The 22,491-nt window shown below is 40.0% G+C and overlaps 1 protein-coding gene across 11 annotated transcripts in view; it reads right to left on the reverse strand.

The window, feature by feature from the left end:
* The window catches only part of SCN8A (sodium voltage-gated channel alpha subunit 8), a 119,713-nt gene extending 108,491 nt beyond the window's left edge, over positions 1–11,222 (reverse strand). For all 11 annotated transcript variants that reach the window (XM_065934375.1, XM_065934373.1, XM_065934370.1 and 8 more), the window contains exon 1: positions 10,947–11,222. In XM_065934375.1, the coding sequence (XP_065790447.1) occupies positions 10,947–11,222 (276 nt within the window). The remainder of the gene's footprint in view (positions 1–10,946) is intronic.
* Positions 11,223–22,491: the final 11,269 nt, after the last annotated feature.

Consider the following 22,491-nt stretch of genomic DNA (forward strand, 5'->3'; position numbering starts at 1 on the left):
GCCACCTGATGCAAAGAGCCAACTCATCAGAAAAGACTGATGCTGGGAAAGATTGAAGGTGGGAGAAGAAGGGGATGACAGAGGACGAGATGGTTGGAGGGCATCAGTGACTCAATGGACATGAGTTTGAGCAAGCTCCGGGAGATGGTGAAGCACAGGGAAGCCTGGTGTACTGCATTCCATGAGGTCACAAAGAGTCAGACACAACTGAGCAACTAAACAAGAACAACAACTGTGACTTTCTTAGCTTAGCAAGCAGAAGATGTCATATAATACCTGTCTGGGACAAGGTAGACTGTTCATACATATTTGCTGACTGTATGAATGAACCTCTTAGTCATGAGGAAGTTATGTAGCTAAAATCAACTAACTTATTACTATATCCAACTTTACGCAAGGTGCCTAATTGACCTTTTCCACTCTGTAGCTCATCCACTCATAAAAATTCATTAATTTTAGTTTGAAAAGTTTTCTTATGTTTTCTATATCTTAGACTGAGGCAGTGCAAGGCCTCATAGGCAGGGCCTCATATTGAGGCAGTGCAAAATGACAGAAATGATCTAAAAATGACAGTAGAAAACAAAACTTGCAATACACTCTCTGGAGACAGCATGGCATGGTAGAAAGACGGGTATTAAATTCACAGATCCCAGGAACTGAAACCTGCCTCTTCCACACACTAGGTGAGGGAATTTCAGCAGTAAATTAACGTTTCTGAGCCAAAATTTTTTCTCACTTGTAAAAATGTGCAACATTCTACTGACAGTTCCCTAATATTGGTGATCCTCAGGAATACAGAAAATTGGAGAGGCATTAATAATACCTAGAATTTGTGTGGTATCATCAACTAAAACAGCAGATGAAATAAGATAAGTAGGTTTGAGGGGAAAAAATTAGTTCAATTTTGAATACACTGAGTTGCCTACGGGAAGTCCAGATAGAGATGCCTGGCAAGACACTGAATATTTAAGGAGTGTTCTAGGCTGGAGATACAGACTCAAGAGTAGTGAGAGAATGGATGAGATCAGTCAGGAAGAGTGTGCCAAGTGAGAGGAACACGGGCCAAGGACTGAACCCACGGGAATGTCAACGCTTAAGGGAAAGGTGGAAGAAATGAAGGAGAAAGAAGGGAAAGAATAGTCCAAGATGTCAGGTGAATTAGGCCAAGGAAGTAAGGAGCTGCAAGAATCAGGGAGTCATAAATAGTGCCAAATACAGCAAAAAGGATCAGTGAGATAAGAACTGAAAAAAATGTCCATTAGACTTGGCAATTTGAGATCATGGAGGATCTTATACTGAGAATGTGGTCAAGAGGGGAGGATGAAAGCCAGGCTGCAAGGATGGAGGAGTGGGTGGGAGATGCGCGGGTGGTGAGGGCAAGTCAAAGGCTACTCTTTAAAAGCTTCAGTGGCATGGAAAGAGAGATGACGCCTCCTGGGGGTATGGGGTCAAACGTGGGTTGATGAAGATGGGAAGGCTTTGAGTATGTTTATAGGCTGAGGGGAAGAACCACTCTGAAAGGGAAAGACTGAAAGTACAGAAAAGAGAGGGGATAACTGAGAGAGTCAAGTGCTAGAGAAGGTTGAAAGGCAGGATCAAAGTCACAAGGAGAAGCACTGACCTTGAGAAGTAGATGGGTTGGGTACTTTATCCTCTGAAATTGGGGAACTCTTTTATTCAAACTTAATTCCACAGGCCAAAGTTTGTAGACTCACAGTGTCTGGAATATGACTGCTTCTTCAGAGCAGGTATCAAACATGCTGCTAGAATCAGAGTTGACAAAAATTTCCTTTCATGGGGAAATCTTAATCTTGAATTCTGTCAAATAGAGTTATACGTAAAGAATTTATGGCTCAGGTGAATTTGGAATCAATCAGTAAGAGAAGCATCCCTCTGTATAATGATGTCACAGTCTTACTCTCCTTGATTACGGTTCAGGTGATTTGCTAATAAAAATAATACACATCCAAGAATTCAGGTAAAAGCTGTTACACCACAATGTGGCTCAGAACTTTGGATTTGCAACTCAGATCTTGTACAAGGTCTAGAGAAGACCTGAGGTTCTTTTCTGGGGAAAATGCTAGGTTTATCCATATGTGCCCCTATAGCTCACATGAATGCTGAAACCTACTGAACTCCTACCTATATAAAAACCTGAAACTAGCAAACTCAACAGAGTAACAATACTGGCTTTTACACAACTCAGAATATCTGCGGTATGGGTCCTTTCAAAGGTTATAATTTGACTTCCCTGGTGGCTCAGATGGTATGGGTCCTTTCAAAGATTATAATTTAGTACTTGCTAAAAGTCTATTTAAGACAGCATTGTAGCCCTTGATTCTTTTGGATTCTAGTTTAGGTCTCTGTACCAAGGTTAGAGTACCACAATCTTTAAAGTACCTGGACTCTATTAACTTTATTAATGTACCTATCACTACCTGCAATAATTTTTATTTCTTTAATAGTTTATTATCTGTCTCCCCAACAAAAACTAACTTCCAAGCATAGTATATAGAACTTGCCTGCTTTGTTCCCAAGGGCATGGAACAGAACCTAGGTGTGTAGAAATTGCTCAAAACAATTTATCAAACTGTCAGATAAAGGACTGAATGTCTTTAAGCCTCTACAATTAATCACAAACTCCTATCAACTTATACTCACTTTTGATGTCACCGAGTCCCCTCACTTTTCACTTCCACCACTACAGTTTAGACCCTCACTATCACTACTTCATAGCTGACCGTTCTGTCCAAGTTCTCTTTCCCTCTGGTCCATACCTTACATCACTGTCACATTCACCTCTCTGTCTAACATTACAACCTCTCCATGACTTGGCTCCAGCACTCCCTTCCCAGAATCATTGCCCACTCTCCAAATTCCAATCAAATGAGACGATTCAGCTTTCTCTTACACTGTCCTATGCCCTGGTTTCTAAGTCTTTGTTCATATTCTTCTCTTGCCTATAATGTTACAGTCTATCCCTCATTTCTAAAATCCAAACCCTAATCCAAACATTATTCCTACTATGAAGTAAATAAGGCCTGTTCTGAGGCCCCCTATCAAAAGTGATATCACACTACACACTATTATGTTATAAGCTACATAAGGGTAAAAAACTGACTTTATTAATCTTTATTTCCCACAAGCGAACCCAATACCCCCAAGGCCTCACACAGAGGAAGTACTCAAGAAGTACTGATTGAATAAACAGATCATATTTTATATGAGACAACCCAAACTAATATATATTCCATGTCAGCTTCTCTCATTTCTGTTATGGTCAGTTAATACTGGGAGGGTAACACAACTCCCACAGCCAAGAAAACAGCAAAACAATAAAAGAAGACATGACAGAACAACTTAGAATATTCAGGAAATTATATCCTTTGTATAATAAAGACTTGAGACCAATAAATCAAGAACAGCACTAGGTAGAGGCTATCACTCAATGGTCTTTTATGACATCGCTCCTAAGGCTCTCCTAATTCTAAGGTTCTACAAGAGGAGAGATCAGACTGGTGGCACATCGCTCCTAAGGCTCTCCTAATTCTAAGGTTCTACAAGAGGAGAGATCAGACTGGTGGCACTTAACAGTAGTTTAGCCTTCCAAAATCTCTAAAATATCAGGAAACCTATTTCCTGATCTACTTGCTCAGCCCCTAAAGGAAAGATACACTGGTAATCAGTCTTTTCCCCCCGAGAGTTCCATTTAGTTTGGTAGATGGGAAAACTTTTCATTTGGGGAAAAAAAACCCATGATGTACCCTTTCATGTTCAAAGCACTTAGAAAAGTACATTGTGTTTTCATATGCATTATCTCATAAGACTAACTCATTCTTTTAACAGATATGGGTTGAACACTTACTACAGGGCATGGACACACTGCTCTGGCTAATGAGCATTCAAGGACATGAACAAACAAACAAATATATCATATGCTAATGGAGAAAAATGAAGCAGGGCTGGTACAATAGGCTGTTTTGTTTCATATTGGGTAGGCAAGAAATATTCTTCACAACAGCACTGTAGGATACCTGGGAGCTTAGTTATTAGCATAATTTTAATTTTCCAGATTAGGGAAGCTGAGACGCTGAATGGTTAAGTGACAGGCCGGAGATTCTCCAGAATCAGGTGGAAATGAGCTTAGAAACAAGGTTTCCCAACTTCTGGTCTATCACTAAAGCTATAAAAGAGGAATGTGATTTAAGAATGTTCAAGTTCCTTTCCATCTAGATAATGATACTCAGGGAATAGAAAAGAACCCTGTATATGAATGTTATTAACCCATCACCCTTATAAAGATCTTCCAGCCACTGGCTCACAGGACTTGACTCAATTTGATTTGGTGAATAAAACAATGGAAACATTTTGGTTTTTTATATTGTTGCAAAACAGTTTTTTAAAACAAAGTTTTAAAACATCTAATTTTCATTTAAAACAGAAAGCAGCATCTAGGCTTATTATGCAAAAACAGGCAATGTAGTACTGTATTAGCAATATTTCAAATCACACCTAATGAACATACCCTCCTTTAACTGTCTCTGCTCTGCACACCTCTTGAAAGTGTGTGAAACTAGATTCAGCAAGGATTTTCTGCCAGGAGCTCATGGGTCTGGGTGTGTGAGACAGCCTTAGCAGTTCTTCATTTAAGGAAGCTGATGGCACTAATACCAGTGAGGTAAGGAGAAAACTGCCAACACCGCTGGGAACAGGGGGCCCTGCCATACCTAACCGGTTGTTGTTCAGTCACCCAGTCATGTCTGACTCTTTGAGACTCCACGGACTACAGCACACCAGGCTTCCCTGTCCTTCACTATCTCCCAGAGTTTGCTCAAACTCACATCCATTGAGCCAGTGATATCATCCAACCATCTCATCCTCTGTTATCCCTTTCGCCTCCTGCCCTCGATCTTTCCCAGCATCAGGGTCTTTTTCAGCGAGTTGGCTCTTTGCATCAGGTGGCCAAAGTACTGGAGGTTAAACCTAAAAACTATTTCTTATCAAAGGTACAACTGAGATCTTAATGTGTTAAAGAAATTCAGGAGGAGAAATCAGTTCCAACGTGAAGAATCAAGTTAGGCTGTAAAGAAGAGGCCTCAGGGCTAGGCCTGGATGAATTGGGAGAGTGTCACCAGGTGAAGTTAAAGGACAGAGTATGTTCCAAGAGGAGGAAATGAAGAGGAGGCAGGGGGACACTAGGGAAGCAGAATAGCTTGCCACAGCTAAAACATATGTGATAGGCATACATGTAAAATACAACTAGATCTAAGCCCAACCCTTGCCTTGCAGATACTATAGATAAGGAAATTGAAGCCCAGAGAATTTAAGTGATTTGACCAAGGGCAGACAAGGGGCAAAGGCAGAACTAAAATGAAGGTTTTTATGTTCCCAATAGGTGCTCTTTTCACTGTACCATTCTGCTGGTAAGTTGGGGGATTGATAATTGAAAGGAAAGACAATTTCCTTTAAAAGTAAAAAAATGTGAAGACATAGGTTAAGTAAAAGTGTCGTGTGTTAGTTGCTCAGTCGTGTCTGACTCTATGGACTGTAGCCTGCCAGGCTCCTCTGTCCAGGGATTTCTCCAGGCAAGAATACAGTAGTGGGTAGCCATTCCCTTCTCCAGGCGATCTTCCTGACCCAGGGATTGAACCTGGATCTCCTGCATTGCAGGCAGATTCTTTGTGGTCTGAGCCATCAGGGGAGCTCCGGTTAAACAAATTCCCTCTAAATTACAGGTATAGCTGAACAGTGGTAGCAGTACTGATACTGAGCCCAAGTCTCCCGAACAAATTGTCCAGGGCTACCAGACTACTTAGAGCTCCTTCACTTGAGAAGGTAAAATACTGGAGCTAAAACAAAGACCTTCCTTTCCCAGAGAAGCATGGCATTTCTTAGGACCCATGCTAAGAAGGGTTATTACACCACAGGAATTATCAGGGATGTGAATGAAAAAGCAGGTTTTGTTTCTTTTCCCCCGTCTCCATATTTGCATGCCTAGTTTAGAAGAACTGAACAAACTGAGACAGAAGGTCAATTAATAAAAAATTAGAAAAGTGGAAAACTAGAAACATGTTGTAACAAACTGACAGGAGGCATTGGCTTTTGACAAAGTTATTTTACATTATTAAACTTACAAAATGAGAAGGCTGAACTAGATGATGTCTAAGGCCACCATATTCTAATTTTCTATGATTCTAGGTTGACTCCAATTTGCAGGAAAAGACAGACATGAAAACTCGACGGTAAACTGAACTTTGGGAAACCATATGTAATTTTTTAATGCAATATTTAATTTAATAATTAATATTAATTAATAATGCACAATTTAATGTGCCCTATTTAAAAGCACATAATCAATCCTATAATTTGGATTTTTGTTTATAGGACTTTCTTACAAGAGGGCATATCCACTGAACAAAAAGGATACATGTAACAGTCACTGGTTTTAAGGAACAGGAGAAAGAGTAGAAGCTAACTCTGAAGGCCTTCTTTCAATTTAATCCATAGATTTTCTTGCTGTCAATTTAAGACAGCTCTTAGAAATATACATGGCCATTTAAAATTCAACAAACTGCTATAAGCAAACATGGTTCATTCTTTTTAACTTTGCATAGTACTTCATAAAACAAAAAAATCAAGAGTCATTTAACCACTCACTATACAGAAAATAAATAATTTTTAAAAATTCAACAAGTTATTATTAAGAATTGGAGAGTATAGTTTGTAGTGAAGACAGAAAGACTCTGAGCAACAGAGAAAAAGTCCTTGGTTTGATTCACTAAAGAAAGTGTGGAAGGGGAGAAATGAACTGAAAATTTACCCTGATAAAACTTAAGATTCCACAGTATGAAAGAAGGGAAAACAAATAACAAAATTAAGACTTTAATTGACTTTAAAAAATAACAGAAAGAAAACCAAGAACAAAGGCATTCAGGTCAGTTCAAGTTCCTAAAATTACTTGTTTCTTTTTGCTTGTACATATACTGTATAAATAGCTTCCCTCATAGCTCAGTTGGTAAAGAATCTGCCTGCAATGCAGGAGACCTGGGTTCAATTCCTGGGTCAGGAAGATCCCCTGGAGAAGGTAATGGCTACCCATTCCAGGATTCTTGCCTGGAGAATCCCACGGACAGAGGAGCCTAGCAGGCTACATACAGTCCATAGGGTCACAAGAGTCGGACACGATTTAGTGACTAAACCACCACCACCATACTGTGTAAAGAAACTCTGGAAGATACTAACATGGCTGTTCAGGGAGGCAGGACATGCACAGATGAGAGACAGGCATAAAGGGGACACTTTTTACTGAGGTCTTCTTTACTGAATAGCTTTTACTGAATTTTTAACCATGGAAATATATTACCTATTTTTTTTTTTTATATTTTGGCTACACCACACAGCTTGTAGCATCTCAGGTCCCCAGCCAAGGATCAAACCCGCACCCCCTGCAGTGGAAACATGGAGTCTTAACCACTGAATTACCTATATTCTACTACCTATTTTTAATATTAAATACATTTAAAAGTTTAAATGTCCTTTACATTCAATTATTTGCAGGTAACACTTGAAAAACAAGAAAGTCAAAGAATGGAGACATCCAAAGTACCAAGAGGTGAAGAACATGTTGTAGCACTGGGAGGTCTGAGACAATTCAAAGAAAGGATGATCTGGATTGTGGAGGACCATCTGGGGAAGTCAGGTGAAATGTTAAATGAACACCACTGTTCAGGGCCCCAAGCAATTCACGACAGCTCACACCAGTACCAGCTTGTACAACGGTATCTTGAAAACGGGATACACATATTTTATGGCCCTGTGTCCCTGGACACTGTAAAGTCTACAAAGGAATGCAACCAGAACTTCACTAATAGGGAACTAGTTTTCTTTCATCCTCTAAAATAAAGAGAGAAGGAAATGAGAAACCAGTTTCCATGAGTCCCAAAAATGATCAATGAGGTAGAAAACGAGAACCAAAAAGAAAAAATTAAGAAATCCATTGGTAGCATTAAGCAAAGAAAAGAGATTTCACTTTGCAAGAATTACTTAAGGCAGCCCTTGAGAAACAAACAGAAAGGAATGTCCTCTTAAAGTCATTTCTCCTCTCAGGATGTTTTGGTTTGTGGGTTGATTCCCAGTCTGCTTCCTTGTAGGGGAGACCTTGCTAATTTGGCCCAGTGAAAGGCCTATTTAGTAAGAAGCATTAATAATGCTGGTGAAGATATGCAAGTGAATTTGAACAAGCCTATTTCTTTAATCAACTGAAAAAGTCCTTATTTAAAAATAAAATTAATAGCTCTGAAGGGCTACTAATGCTCTCTCTTGTCATAGGTGTTTATTTGCTTTACAATAATCATTAAACTAAGCATTTATATTTTATATATAGATATATAAAGGCACTTATAGTTTAAGAATTTTTCTGCATGGTGGTATATTTCAGTTTGCTTTTTTTCTTTAAAGAATTTTAAAAATATAATTAAAGTTATCCTTTCCATAAACTATCTACCCTGTGGTGAGGCCAAAGGCTGAAATCAGATTTCCTATCTCCACTACTGGAGTGCCATTAACATCTGGCCTACCCAAAAAAGGGCAGCCATTAGGGCCAGAGACCCACTGTCTTTGGGGCCTCACTTTTTCCAAGTTAGTACCACTGACGTCTAAGGCATTGGGAATGAAAAGAGGCTGTCTACAGGCCAGGAACCAGGGGAAAAGGCAGGCAAAGGAAAACCAGGTTCTGACACCGAACCTAGTTCTCTGTATTTTTAGTCAGTTTTAAGAAAACGAAATTTAATTTGTATCTGAGTTGGAAAAACAAATAGTTCAAATAAAAGCAAAGCGGTTTTAGCCACCTGAAAGGCCAGGGTCCAAAGGGATTTACCTATCAGTTTATTGCCATAAGGCTTCTCTGGTGGCTCAGACGGTAAAGCATCTGCCTGCAATGTGAGAGACCCAGGTTCGATCCCTGCGTCGGCAAGATCCCCTGGAGAAGGAAATAGCAATCCATTCCAGTACTCTTGCCTGGAAAATCCCAGTCAGAGGAGTCTGGTAAGCGACAGTCCATGGGGTCGCAAAGAGTTGGACACGACTGAGCGACTTCATTTTCACTTTATTGCCATAAGAGTATTTTCTGAAAAAGTTCTACTAAGACTATGGATGCAAGAGCAGCAAAGAGGAGGGAAATATATCTAAAAATATTTCAAAATTTTACAATCAATGAAATATTCTTCTTAAAAACAGTTTGATTCCATGTTTCCTTATTTACTAACCTAGACATTTAAACCTTGTCTCCTTCCTCACCTACCTACCCCTATTCAGCAAAGGCCTAGATTAAAAATTTAGATTTTAAAAGAGGAATGAGTAAACAAGGAAATCAAAGACAGTTTATGAAAACTTAGCCCCAGAACGTGACACTTGACAAAATCCTTAAAAGTCTTGTTCAACTTCTCAGTTTCTAGACAAGACATTTAGGCACAGAGAGGTGAAGTGACTTACTAAAGGTCACGAACTAGTTTTGAGAATATTTTTTATTTACTATTCCCCCCTCGCCCGCCATGAACTATTTGTGGCAGCTTAAGAAACACACATGCTAAAAAGATAACTATAAATAATAAACATGATGAATTATGATAGAGCAAGGATTTCTTCTAATCTAGTACTTTTTATATCATATGATGTTTTGTTCCTTAAACTTTCTAAATTTCCCAGTAGAAGTTATAGGCTACCGATTCAGCTTTGTTCTGAGTAGATAGCTGTTCTGAGCTGCAAGAGAAGTACGCAGGTGAAGGACCATTTTGTGTAGACAATTACTCAACTGTTTTTGCCACTCACAACTAAGATGCCTCCACAAGTACAGCTTAATCAAGAGATCTGTTCACCTCAAGTCTTACTTCTGGCCCATTGTTAAGACAAAGAAACAGAAATTTCTTCCCAAACTGAGACTGAAAGGCAATTTTAGCTAAGGTCAGTTTAGAAGGCAGTTTGGTTAATAAAGGCAGTTAAGCTTTATATTTGTAAATATGTAATTACACAAAGTCCTTTCCCCCTTCATCTGGAAACACCTGTGGATTTAATTCTTTCAATGACACCTGTCAAATGAGGGATCTCTAAAATGCTATCTGATGTCAGCCTTTAGCATTTATGGTTAACTACTTGGCAACTGGATTAACTGGGGGCTTTGCTTCTTCACTTGTTGCTTAGTTTCAAAAGATAATCATGAGAAAGAAACCCAAAGTTTGGTCAAATATGTTAGGGAAATTTGTAACTCTTGGCCAAATGAAGATGAGTATTTCTTTCACTCACACTCCCTACTAGCAGGAATAACAGAACTGACTCTCATTTAAGAATCAGTGCTGGCGGAACTCAGACAACTGTGTAACAAGGCCAAAGACCTGGTCTTCTCACTGGCCCAGTTTGGTTTACTCTATTCTATTCCTGTCCCCAGTGGTTATGATCTAACGTCATAAAGGAGGCTAGGTTAGAGTACAAATGCATCCCCATTACATTAACAATAGGCTTTGTCGCTGCAATAACAATATTATTTTTATATTTAAAGACAGGATTCTGAATGTGTGTGTGAGCAAGATTCTACAGGGCTGTACCATCTCTCACTATGCCATTTTTTTCTTGCACTATATCAAACAGTCCCCATTACATTTATGTACCCCCCTTTTTAAAATTTTGTCCCCCCCCCCTTTTTTAAATAAATCTTTTTCTGATTTGACATGGAGTCAAAAACAGAAGTCTTATTAACAGACTGAGAAGTGCCAAGACCCACAAATGACTCTTGGGAGCAATTAAACCAAAAAAGAACCCCCATAAACCGGAACGGAAACAACAGTTTAACTACTTATCCAAACTCGGGCAAAGAGACACAACTCTTTCTCCCCCTCTCCCCTAAGCCTGTTAGGAAAGGGGCATCTGCAGCTGCTGCTCCTTCTCCTCCAACTCACTTTCTGCGTCAAATAGTATGGGTCAAAGTCCTCCAGGGGAACCGCGACCAAGCCTTGTGGGATGTCCCCATAGATGAAAGGCAAACTCTTCCCTGCCTCCAGGTCACTGTTTGGCTTGGGCTTGCTGTCCTCATCGTCCTCCCGATGACTGCCATCGGCCTTGGGCGGTTTCTTGAGCTTGCTCTCGGCAATGCGCCTCTCGATGTTCGCCAGTGACTCAGGGGTGAAAGGCTTGAAACTGTCAGGGCCTGGTGGTGCGAGCAGCCGTGCTGCCATCTTCTCATCCTGCAGCAACTTCGTTAGTTATGCTGCGTCCAGGACAGGTCAGCTCTGGAAGAAACAGCAACACAGAGAGCATTAATCAATCACTACTCTGAAAGGAGGCCAGACCAACCATCTCACGCTCAACCTCTATTCACAGTCTTCGCAACATGCGGTTTCTTCCATGACATGGTTATTTTTCTCTTCAGAAAATCTGTGGCACGAATGGACAAGGCGATGTTCATAACCACCCCCTCAGGGGAATGAGCAGCCAAGGAGATCAAAACACGGCCATCTTCTGAATTGCTAGCTTTTATTAATGACTTAGACACAACTCACCATCAGGGACCACCCCAAAGATACATTCCATACCCTCCATGTTTAAGTGAAAAAAGTCAGACAAATACAAATACTATACGCTATCACTATATGTGAAATCTAAAAATGACAAGAGACTAGAGAATATTAAAAAAAAAAAGAAGCAGGCTCAAAGATATAGAGAAGAAATCACTGGTTTGTTGTCTAGTTGCTGATTCGTGTCCAACTCTTTTGAGACCCCATGGAATGTAGCCTGCCAGACACCTCTGTCCACGGGATCTCCCAGGCAAGAATATTGGAGTGGGTTGTCATTTCCTTCTCTGGGGAATCTTCCCGACCCATGGATTGAACCCATGCCTCCTGTATCAGCAAGTGGATTCTTTACCACTGAGCCACCGGGGAAGCCCAAACTGGTGGTTACCCGTGAGGAAAGGGGAGGAGAGGGAGGGTAATACAGGGATTAAGAGGTACAAACTATTAGGTATAAAATAAGCTACAAGGATATAAAGGACAACACAGGGAATGTAGCCAATATTTTATAATAACTATAAATGGAATATAACCTTTAAAAATTGTGAATCACAAAATTATATACCTGTAACTTATATAATATTATACAGCAACTATACTTTAATAAAAACATAAAAGAGATTTTCTTATAGACAACATTAAAAAAAAGAAGATATATTCCATACTCTCAACGAACGTCTACTCTAAGTAAATGAGGATATTTAACACCACCCAGAGGTGCACATCCATTCTGGAAATCTTCTATGCTCAAGTCATCTTCCTCTCCTAGAACTCTACTCCCTAAAGACATACTCTTTCTCTGGAAATCTTCTATGCTCAAGTCATCTTCCTCTCCTAGAACTCTACTCCGTAAAGACATACTCTTTCTTCCAAGGGCCACACAAGGGCAAACTGTCACTCTTTTCACATTTCACCTTCTGAAAACACTAAACCCTTCAAAACTTTGGAGGCACAACATATAGCATAAAAGCGCTTCCATGGGCTCTGGCTCTTTTGTTTGAAGTTCTTTTTCAATTCACAAAGTTTTGTAAACATCAGTCTGGGATAAAAGTCCAGACCAAGCTGATGACCAAGGTCATGCCAGAGAAAATCACAAAGCAATTTTCTTCAAGGAGAGGTCAGACATTGCTCCATGTACCTTCCACTCAGCAACAGGAAAACACGTGGAGGCGGAATCTTAAGACACTTGCCTCTGAGGCAACAGCCTTGCAGGGTGAATGACAGCAGAAAGGCCCCTGAGCAGGGCTCACACCAGAAGGGCAGGAAGTGAGAATTGAATCACAAATCAAATTCCCTTCTCAACAGAGAACCTGAAGGAGTGCCATACTAGAGCCAACGATTTCTGAGCAAGGTATCTGAAAAGCCCATTTTCATGTATGTTTATACAGAGTCCCAGGTTACTGAAATACACATCTGGGAACAAGGGGCTCCCTAGTGTCAAAGCTACAGTGTTACAAGGGCCACAGGCAGGTGCATCTCCCTGTGAAAGCCCTAGTGGTGCGGAGGTGCTGCTTCTCCCCCTCATCGTGTGAGCTCCACAAAGACCATTCCGGAAATTGTCTTGAAAGGCCAAAGACTGTTCCCTTCCTCCCACTTAGCCCTTAGGGTCCTCTTCAAGGCAAGTATCCATAAAACTTGGGGCTCCTCAAGAGAACAGTAGTAGAACTAACTCTAAATAATTTGGCAGGGGAATACCCAAGGGCTCTTTTCATATTACAAATACACCTGCAGACAGCCCCAATTCTCCAACGGTGGCGAGGTGGTGGCGACATTTTCCATGGTATCCATGCAGGCTCATTGGCTCACTTGGCTACAGACTGGCACCAGGGAGGCCAGAACCACAAGTTCGCTCCCACTGCACACACACAAAATGCCATCCCACGGATGGCGGGGTCAAAGAAATAATTTCACATATGAGGCATGGGATTTTAGAGCTGCAAGGAATTTTATATACCCAGACCATTTCGAGAATTAGGAAACTTGCAGTCAAAAGAGATGAAACAACTTGCCCAAGGTCACACAGACAGGGGGGAAAAAAATCACAAAGAACTCTGACTCCTCCTACTCATACTCCTTTTATTATGAGAAGTATCAGTTGCCCATCTTCTGATCCTACTCTGACCTCCCACTACTCCTCAACAGGAATAATCTGGTTTAAGCAAATCACAGGCTAATGCCACTGGTTCTACTGATCTAAGACTTTACTCATACTGTTTTCCCCAAACCTAAAATTCCTTTCCTCTTATCAGTCCCTGAATTGCCTCCAATAAAACCTTACTCCTCCAGAGAACCTTCCCATCAGCTCCAGCCTTTACTAATTTTTTTCCATGTGTGAACTCCTAGAGCTTTGTCATGATCTTAGCTAACATTCATCACATGTTTGCTATGTTCGGGTATTGTTCCAAGCACCTTGCTTGTATTAACTCATGCAAGCTTCAGAAAAAAACTCTAAGGGAGATATTATTATTGTCCCCATTTAACAGATGAGGAAAAACAGGCAGAGACCTAACACAGCTTGTCCAAAGCTACACAGCTGAAAAACAACAAAGTCAGGATTCAAGACACCCTATTTACATGTGTTTTGGCTCTCTGTTGTTAATCACTTAAACTATATAAATCCTCAGAGGGCTTGAGGGGTATCTTAAACTTCTTTTGTATCCTTCTCACAGAGAATAAGATTGTGCCTGGAACCCATAATTGGTCCAATACCTGGGAATCCTTGGCTTCCACAGCCACACTCATTCTCAACCCTGGGTCATCCTCACTTTCTCTTAGAGGGCAAGGAATACTGTAAAAGGAAGTCACTGCAGATGCTGACAAATTCTTGTGTCCTGACCGCACACACCTGGGGTCTTCACAGGTAATGCCATCCTACAAGAAGTCCTCTGCCTTTGCCTTCGTTTACCCCTGCCTTCTCCAAGACCAGGTTCCCTCAGTGATCCCTGCTCTCCGTCACATTCGCAATCTTTACTTTTCCTCTCCTACTTCTGTACCTTCTCCCTTTATATCTTCACACACACACCCCCACCACCTTCATTTGGCTTACGTGATCCTGGTTCTCTTCTGATACCCTGGTTCTATCCATAATTGCAGTCTCTTCTTCCTCTATCACACTTTTCTTCTCTAAGGGCTGGCTTTCTACAATCTCTCTGCATCTCTCCTTCTTTTAGGGATCTCATCTACAAAATAATCTCTTTTCAGATTTCAGTGTGAAATCTGATTTTCAGATTTCTGTCACCAGCCCCGATTGCTCTTCTGAGCCCCACAACTGCCTGTCACTTTACAATTAAAGCATTTGAAACCACTCATCCTTTTACTCCCACAACAGATTCCTGCACCTGGCTTTCTTAATTCTGTTACTTGACCATCATTTCCCCAGCCGTCTAGTGTGGAACCTCAGTCCTCTTTGACCCGTTATCCTTGTTATCCTTGACCAATTAGTCACCAGCCTCACTAAGTCTTCTTCTTTCAGAGTTTCCATTTTCAACCTAATTCAGGTCCTATTGCAATACCTTCCCACCTGTGGACCAGTCCTCAGTCCACCAGGCACATCTCCAAAGATCTGTTTCCCTAAAACTCTGCTTCCATTATGTCATTTCCCTCCCTTGAATCTAGTGGAGTTATAGAACAGAATCCAAACTCCTGCCATTTCACTGCCATTCAAGGTTTCTACAAACTTACACTTCTCAAATATTCACCTACAACTTTATACTTCTCAAACATCCTTTTATGCTGCTTCCCTACTCTGGTGACTCATTTTTAATTTTCTAGCTTTTTTTTTTTAAGGTAAGACAAAAAAAGTGTACAAATCTTAAGTGCACAGATTGGTTATTTTGTAACATGTATCTTATGTATTAATATGAGAACACCACATAATAATATAATATCTATGTAACCACCACTCAGATCAAGATACAGAAGATTTATTCCCAGCTCCCTAAATGGCTCTCCTGTGTTCCCCTATCAATAACCACTGTGACCATTCCTGCCCAGCAGAAGCTATTCTGACACCTACCATCATAGATTAGTTTGACTTTAGTAGACTATAGTATACTCTTCAAACTCAGGTTTCTTTCATTCAACACTGTTTCTGTGAAATTTACCTTTATTGTGGTATAGCAGTGTTCATTCTTTGTATTGCTCTATTAGTATTCCACCTAAGAATATAGCACAATTTATTCATCTATTCTACTCTGATAGACATTTAGGTTGTTTACGGTTTTAGTCTATCATAAGTAAAGGCTGCTCAGAGCCTTTTTGGGCATGTCTTTTTGGCCACATGTGCTCCTCTCTTTCCAGCATACAGGCGGGAGTGGAACATTGGGCTCAGAAGAGGGCATGTGGTTATTTAGCTTTAGTGACACTTCAACCAGCAAGATAAGAGGGTTCCAGTTACTCCAACCAGCGAGACAAGAGGGTTCCAGTTGCTCCACGTCCTCAGCAACACTGAGGAATGACAGTCCCTTTAATTTTATCCAGTTCTAGTGAACATATATATAATGATATCTCGCGGCTTAAAAAAAAACTTAATGAGGTAAAATTAACCATTTTAAAGGGAACAACTCAGAGGCAATTAATACATGCACAGTATAGCGCAACTACCACCTCTGCCTGCGTGCTAAGTCACTTCAGTCGTGTCTGGCTCTTCGTGACCTCATGGACTATAGCCCACCAGGCTCCTCTGTCCATGGGATTCTCCAGGCAAGAATACTGGAGAGGGTTGCCATGCCCTTCTCCAGGGGATCTTCCTGACCCAGGGATCGAACCTGCATCTCTTATGTCTCCTGCACTGGCAGGCGGGTTCTTTTTTTTTTCCAATTATTTTAATTGGAGGATAATTACTTTACAATATTGTGATGGTTTTTGTCATACATCAACATGAATCAGCTACAGGTGCACATACGTCCCCCCATTTTAAACTCCCCACCCACCTCCCTCCCCACCCCATCCCTCTGGGTTGTCCCAAAGCACTAGCTTTGAGCGCCCTGCGTCATGCACTGAATTTGCACTGGTCATCTATTTTACATGTGGTAATATACATGTTTCAATGCTATTCTCTCAAATCATCCCACCCTCGCTTTCTCCCACGTGGTCCAAAAGTCTGTTCTTTACATCTGTGTCTCTTGTTTTTCCTTTTTAATTTTTTACGGAAGGATAACTGCTTTACAGAGTTTTGTTGTTTTCTGTCAAACCTCAACATGACTCAGCCACAGGTGTACACATATCCCCTCCCTTTTGAACCTCCCCCCATCTCCCTCCCACCCCACCCCTCTAGGTTGATACAGAGCCTCTATTTGAGTTCCCAGAGTCATAAAACAAATTCCCGTTGCCTATCTACTTTGCACATGGTAATGTAAGTTTCCATGTTACTCTTTCCATATGTCTCCTCCTCTCCTCCCCTCTCCCCATGTCCATAAGTCTATTCTGTATGTCTGTTGCTGCCTTGTAAATAAATTCTTCAGGACCATTTTTCTAGATTCCGTATATGTGCATTAGAACACTATATTTATCTTTCTCTTTCTGACTCACTTTGCTCTGTATAATAGGTTCTAGGTTCATCCACCTCATTAGAACTGACTCAAATGTGTTCCTTTTTATGGCTGAGTAATATTCCATTGTGTATATGTACCACAACTTCTTTATTCATTCATCTGTCAATGGACATCTAGGTTGCGTCCATGTTCTAGCTATTGTAAACAGTGCTGCAGTGAACAATGGGATACATGTGTCTTTTTCAATTTTGGTTTCCTCAGGGTATATGCCTAGGAGTGGGATTGCTGGGTCATATGGTGGTTTTATTCCTAGTTTTTTAAGGCATCTCCATACCATCTTCCATAGTGGCTGCATCAACTTACATTCCCACCAACAGTGCAAGAGCGTTCCCTTTTCTCCACACCGTCTCCACCATTTATTGTTTGCAGGCTTTTTGATGATGGCCATTCTGACCGGTGTGAGGTGATATCTCATTGTGGTTTTGATTTGCATTTCTCTAATGAGTGATGTTGAGCATCTTTCACGTCTTTGTTAGCCATCTGTATGTCCTCTTTCGAGAAATGTCTGTTTAGGTCTTTCCCTCATTTTTGATTAGGTTGCTTGTTTTTCTGGCATTGAGTTGTATGAGCTGCTTGTATGTTTTGGAAATTAATCCTTTGTCAGTTGTTTCATTTGCTATTATTTTCTCCCATTCTGAGGCTTGTCTTTTCACCTTGCCTATGGTTTCCTTTGCTGTGCAAAAGTTTTTAAGTTTAATCAGGTCCCATTTGTTTACTTTTGCTTTTATTTCTGTTACTCTATGAGGTGGGTCATAGAGGATCTTGCTTTGATTTATGTCATCGAGTGTTCTGCCTATGTTTTCCTCTAAGAGTTTTATAGTTTCTGGTCTTACATTTAGGGCTTTAATCCATTTTGAGTTTATCTTTGTGTATGGTGTGAGGAAGTGTTCTAACTTCATGCTTTCACATGTAGCTGTACCAGCACCATTTATTGAAAAGGCTGTCTTTGCCCCATTGTATATTTTTGCCTCCTTTGTCAAAAATAAGGTACCCATAGGTGCATGGGTTTATTTCTGGGCTTTCTATCTTGTTCCATTGGTCTATATTTCTGTTTTTGTGCCAGTACCATACTGTCCTGATGACTATAGCTTTGTAGTATAATCTGAAGTCAGGAAGGTTGATTCCTCCAGCTCCACTCTTCTTTCTCAAGACATCTGCGTCTCTTTTGCTGCCTTGCACATAGGGCTGTCATTACCATCTTTCTAAATTTCATATATGTGCATTAATATACAGTATTGGTGTTTCTCTGACTTACTTCACTCTGCATTAATAGGCTCCAGTTTCATCCACCTCATTAGAACTGACTCAAATGCATCCCTTTTAATAGCTGAGTAATACTCCACTGTGTACATGTATCACAACTTCCTTATCTATTGGTCTGCTGATGGACATTTAGGCAGTTTCCATGTCCTAGCTATCGCAAACAGTGCTGCCAGCAGACATTCGGGTACATGTGTCTCATTTAATTCTGGTTTCCTCAGTGTGTATGCCCAGCAGTAGGATTGCTAGGTTGTATGGCAGTTCTATTTTCCGTTTTTTTAGGAATCTCCACACTGTTCTCCATAGTGGCTGTACTAGTTTGCATTCCCACCAACAGTGTAAGAGGGTTCCCTTTTCTCCACACTCCCTCCAGCATTTATTGTTTGTAGATTTTTTGATGGCGGCCATTCTAACCAGCGTGAGTTAATACCTCATTGTGGTTTTGATTTGCATTTCTCTAATAATGAATGATGTTGAGCATCTTTTCTCTTTTTTTGAGCATCTTTTCATTTGTTTATTGGCCATCTGTATGTCTTCTTTGGAGAAATGTCTGTTTGGTTCTTTTGCCCTCTTTTTGATTGGGTTTTTCGTTTTTCTAGTATTGAGCTATATGAAGTTGCTTGTATATTTTGAAGATTAATTCTTTGTCAGTTGTTTCACTTGTTATTATTTTCTCCAATTCTGAAAGCTGCCGGTTCACCTTGCTTATAGTTTCCTTCATTGTGCAAAAGCTTTTAAGTTTAATTAGGTCCAATTTATTTTTGTTTTAATTTTCATTACTCTGGGACGTGGGTCATAGAGGATCTTGCTGTGATTTATGTCAGAGTGTTCTGCCTATGTTTTCCTCTAAGAGTTTTATAGTTTTTGGTCTTACATTTAGATCTTTAATCCATTTTGAATTTATTTTTGTGTATGGTGTTAGAAAGTGTTCTAGTTTCATTCTTTTATACGTGGTTGACCAGTTTTCCCAGCACCACTGGCAGGTGGGTTCTTTACCACTAGCACCACCTGGGAACCCCCAACTACCACCTCTATCTAGTTCTAAAACATTTCCATCACTTCAAAGTAAAACTCTTTATCTGTTAATCAATTTCCGTCCATCCCTCTTCCCTATACCCACCCAACCCCACCCTCCCCAGCTTTTGGCAACCATGGTGTTCTGTCTCTAGAATCTACTGATTGATCTATTCTGGAAATTCATATAAATGGAATCATACAATTTGCAACCTTTTGTGTCTGGCTTCTTTCATCCACACTTAGCATGTACCAGTACTTCACTCCTCTCTATGGATGAAGAATGTTTCATTACATGTATGTATCATAATTTATTCAGCCATCCACTGAGGAACAACCGGGCAGGGTTCTTTCCACTTCTTGATTATTGGGAATAGTACATGCACATGTACTTATTTCAGTCCCTGTTTTTAGTTCTTTTAAGTATATACCTAGGAGTGGAAGTGCAGGGTCATATGGTAACTCTGTATTTTACTTTTTGAGGAAATACCAAACCATTTTTCCACAGAGGCGAAACCATTTTGCATTCTCACCCAGCAAGGTTCCAATTTCTTTACATCTTAGCCAACACATATTTTCTTTTTCTTTTTTTTTTTTCCTTAACAGCCATCGTAGTGGATATGAAGTGGTAGCTCATTTTGGTTTTGATTTGCATTTTCCTAATGACTAATGATGTTGAGCAGTTTTTCATGTGTTTGTTGGCTCACTGGAGTTTTAACTTGCTTTTCTATGATGACACTGAACACCTTTTCATATGTTGATTGACCATTTAGATATCCTCCTTTGTGGAATAACAGTTTAAGTCTTTGTCCATTTTCTTCTACTGAGTCATCTGCATTTTTCTATTTATTTCATTTTTCTATTTATTTGTGGGAGTTCTCTGTACATCCTGCATACAGGTCTCTTGTCAGATATATTTCAAATATTTTTCTTGTTTTTACTTTCTTAATGGTGTCTTTTTATAAAAAGTAGTTCTTAATTTTACTGAAATTCAAACTATCAATCTTCCCTTTCATGTGTGTGTGTTTTTGAGGCTACTGTTGTTATAAGAAATCTTTTTTTATCCCAGGGTCATGCAGCAACGAGCTTAAAATTTCTCCTAGAAGCTTTATTGTTTTACCTTCTTATTCAGACTTCATATAATTTGGAATTAATTTTTGTATATTGTGTGAGATAGAGGTCAAGGTTCATTTTTTTTTTCTCATGGATATCCAACTGACTGAGCATCACTTAATTGTCTGATTACTGTTGTTTTCATTGACTCCTAAACACACTTTCATTTTCTTATTTTAAATCTCCTGAACTCTTTCTTTCCTTCTCATCTAAATTCTGTTCATCTATAAAACCAGCTTAAATTCCTCCTCCTTCTGAGGAATAAAAATAAAAATGAACTTTTTAGATTTAGAAGGAAATTGGAGACCATTTAGCTCAACTTTTCTTAACTTCGCAGATAAAAAAATTTAACAGTAAGTTATGTAACTGCTAATCAATTGGTGACAGATGCAGAGCTAGGGCACATGTCTCCTGGCCTCCAGTATAAGGCCCTTTTCACTATGCCAGAGTCTCTGAGGCAATGCACCTCACCCATCATAAAAATAGGTGCAATTTTCAGCCCTGAGAGCTCTGAAAGAGACTGAACCAGACTTAAAGTTGGTAGAGATCGATGATTAGGGCTCCCTTCTGTTGGTCCAGTATGAAGACCTTAAAACGTCAGTTGTAGCCTGAACACACACAAATAAAGATGACTCAGGAAAAGGGGGTTGAAAAGGGAAAGAAAACGGGCACTGAACTTAGGCTACGACATAGATGAAGAAGAGAAGTCACCAGGAGGAGTTGCTAAAGGAAACACGACAGGCATGGGTACACAACAAATGTCACGAGGAGGATCAAATAGCAAGTAGTATTAAAAACTTGTCTCAGGGCTTCCTGGTGGTGCAGTGGTCAAGAATCCGCCTGCCAACCCAAGGGACGTGGGTTCAATCCCTGGTCAGGGAAGCTCCCACAGGCAGCAGGGCAACTAAGCCCATGTGCCGCAAATACTGAAGCCCACGCCCCTAGAGCCTGCGCTCCCCAACAGGAGAAGCCACCGCGGTGAGAAGCCTGCCACCCCCTCACCTTGCAGCAACTGGAGAAAGCCCATGTGGAGCAACGAAGACACAGAACAGCCAAAAAAAAAGATCTTAAAAAAACTTTCTCAGACTTAAAAAAGAACAAATTGGAGGGCTCATACTTTTTGATATCAAAAATTATTACAAAGTTACAGAACCAAAGTAGTGTGGTGCTGGCATAAAGATAGACATATAAACCAATGGAATACATGAGAGAGCCTAGAAGCAAATCTTCACACATATAGTCAAATGATGTTCAAAATTAGTGCTAAGACCATTCAATGGGGGAAAGGACAGTCAACAAATGGTGCTGGGAAAATCCAATACCCAATGCAAAAGAATAAAGCTGGACTCTCACCTTATTATACCATATACAAAAATTAATTCAAAATGGATCAAATATCAAAATGCAAGAGCTAAAAATATAAAACTCTTCAGAAGAAAACACAGGGGAAAAGCTTCATAAAGTTGAATTTGTCAATGATTTCTTGCATATGACACCAAAAGCAGAGCAACAAAAGAAAAAATGGATTTATTGTGTATCATCGAAATTAAAAGCCTTTCTGCATCCAAGGACACAATTAAGAGTGAAAAGGCAACACACGGAATGAGAGAAAATATCTGCAAATCATGTATTTCATAAGGGATTAATACTCAGGATATAGAAAGAGTTCCTATAACTCAAAATCAATGAAAAACCAAACTAATTAAAAAATGGGGACAGATGACTTGAATAGACATTTCTCCAAAGAAGATACACAAATGGACAATAACCACATGAAAAGATGCTCAACATCACTAATCATTAGGGAAATGCAAATCAAAACCCCAATGAGATACCACTTCAAACTCATTAAGATGGATATTATAAAAGGCAACAAAACAGAAAATAACAAGCATTGGAAAATGTGGAGAAACTGGAACCCCTGTGCTGTTATGGAAACAGTATGGTGCATCCTCAAAAAATTAAACACAGTATTGCCATAAGATTCAGCAATCCCA

The sequence above is a fragment of the Muntiacus reevesi genome, chromosome 4, assembly GCF_963930625.1.
Source record: "Muntiacus reevesi chromosome 4, mMunRee1.1, whole genome shotgun sequence".
Lineage (NCBI taxonomy): Eukaryota > Metazoa > Chordata > Mammalia > Artiodactyla > Cervidae > Muntiacus > Muntiacus reevesi.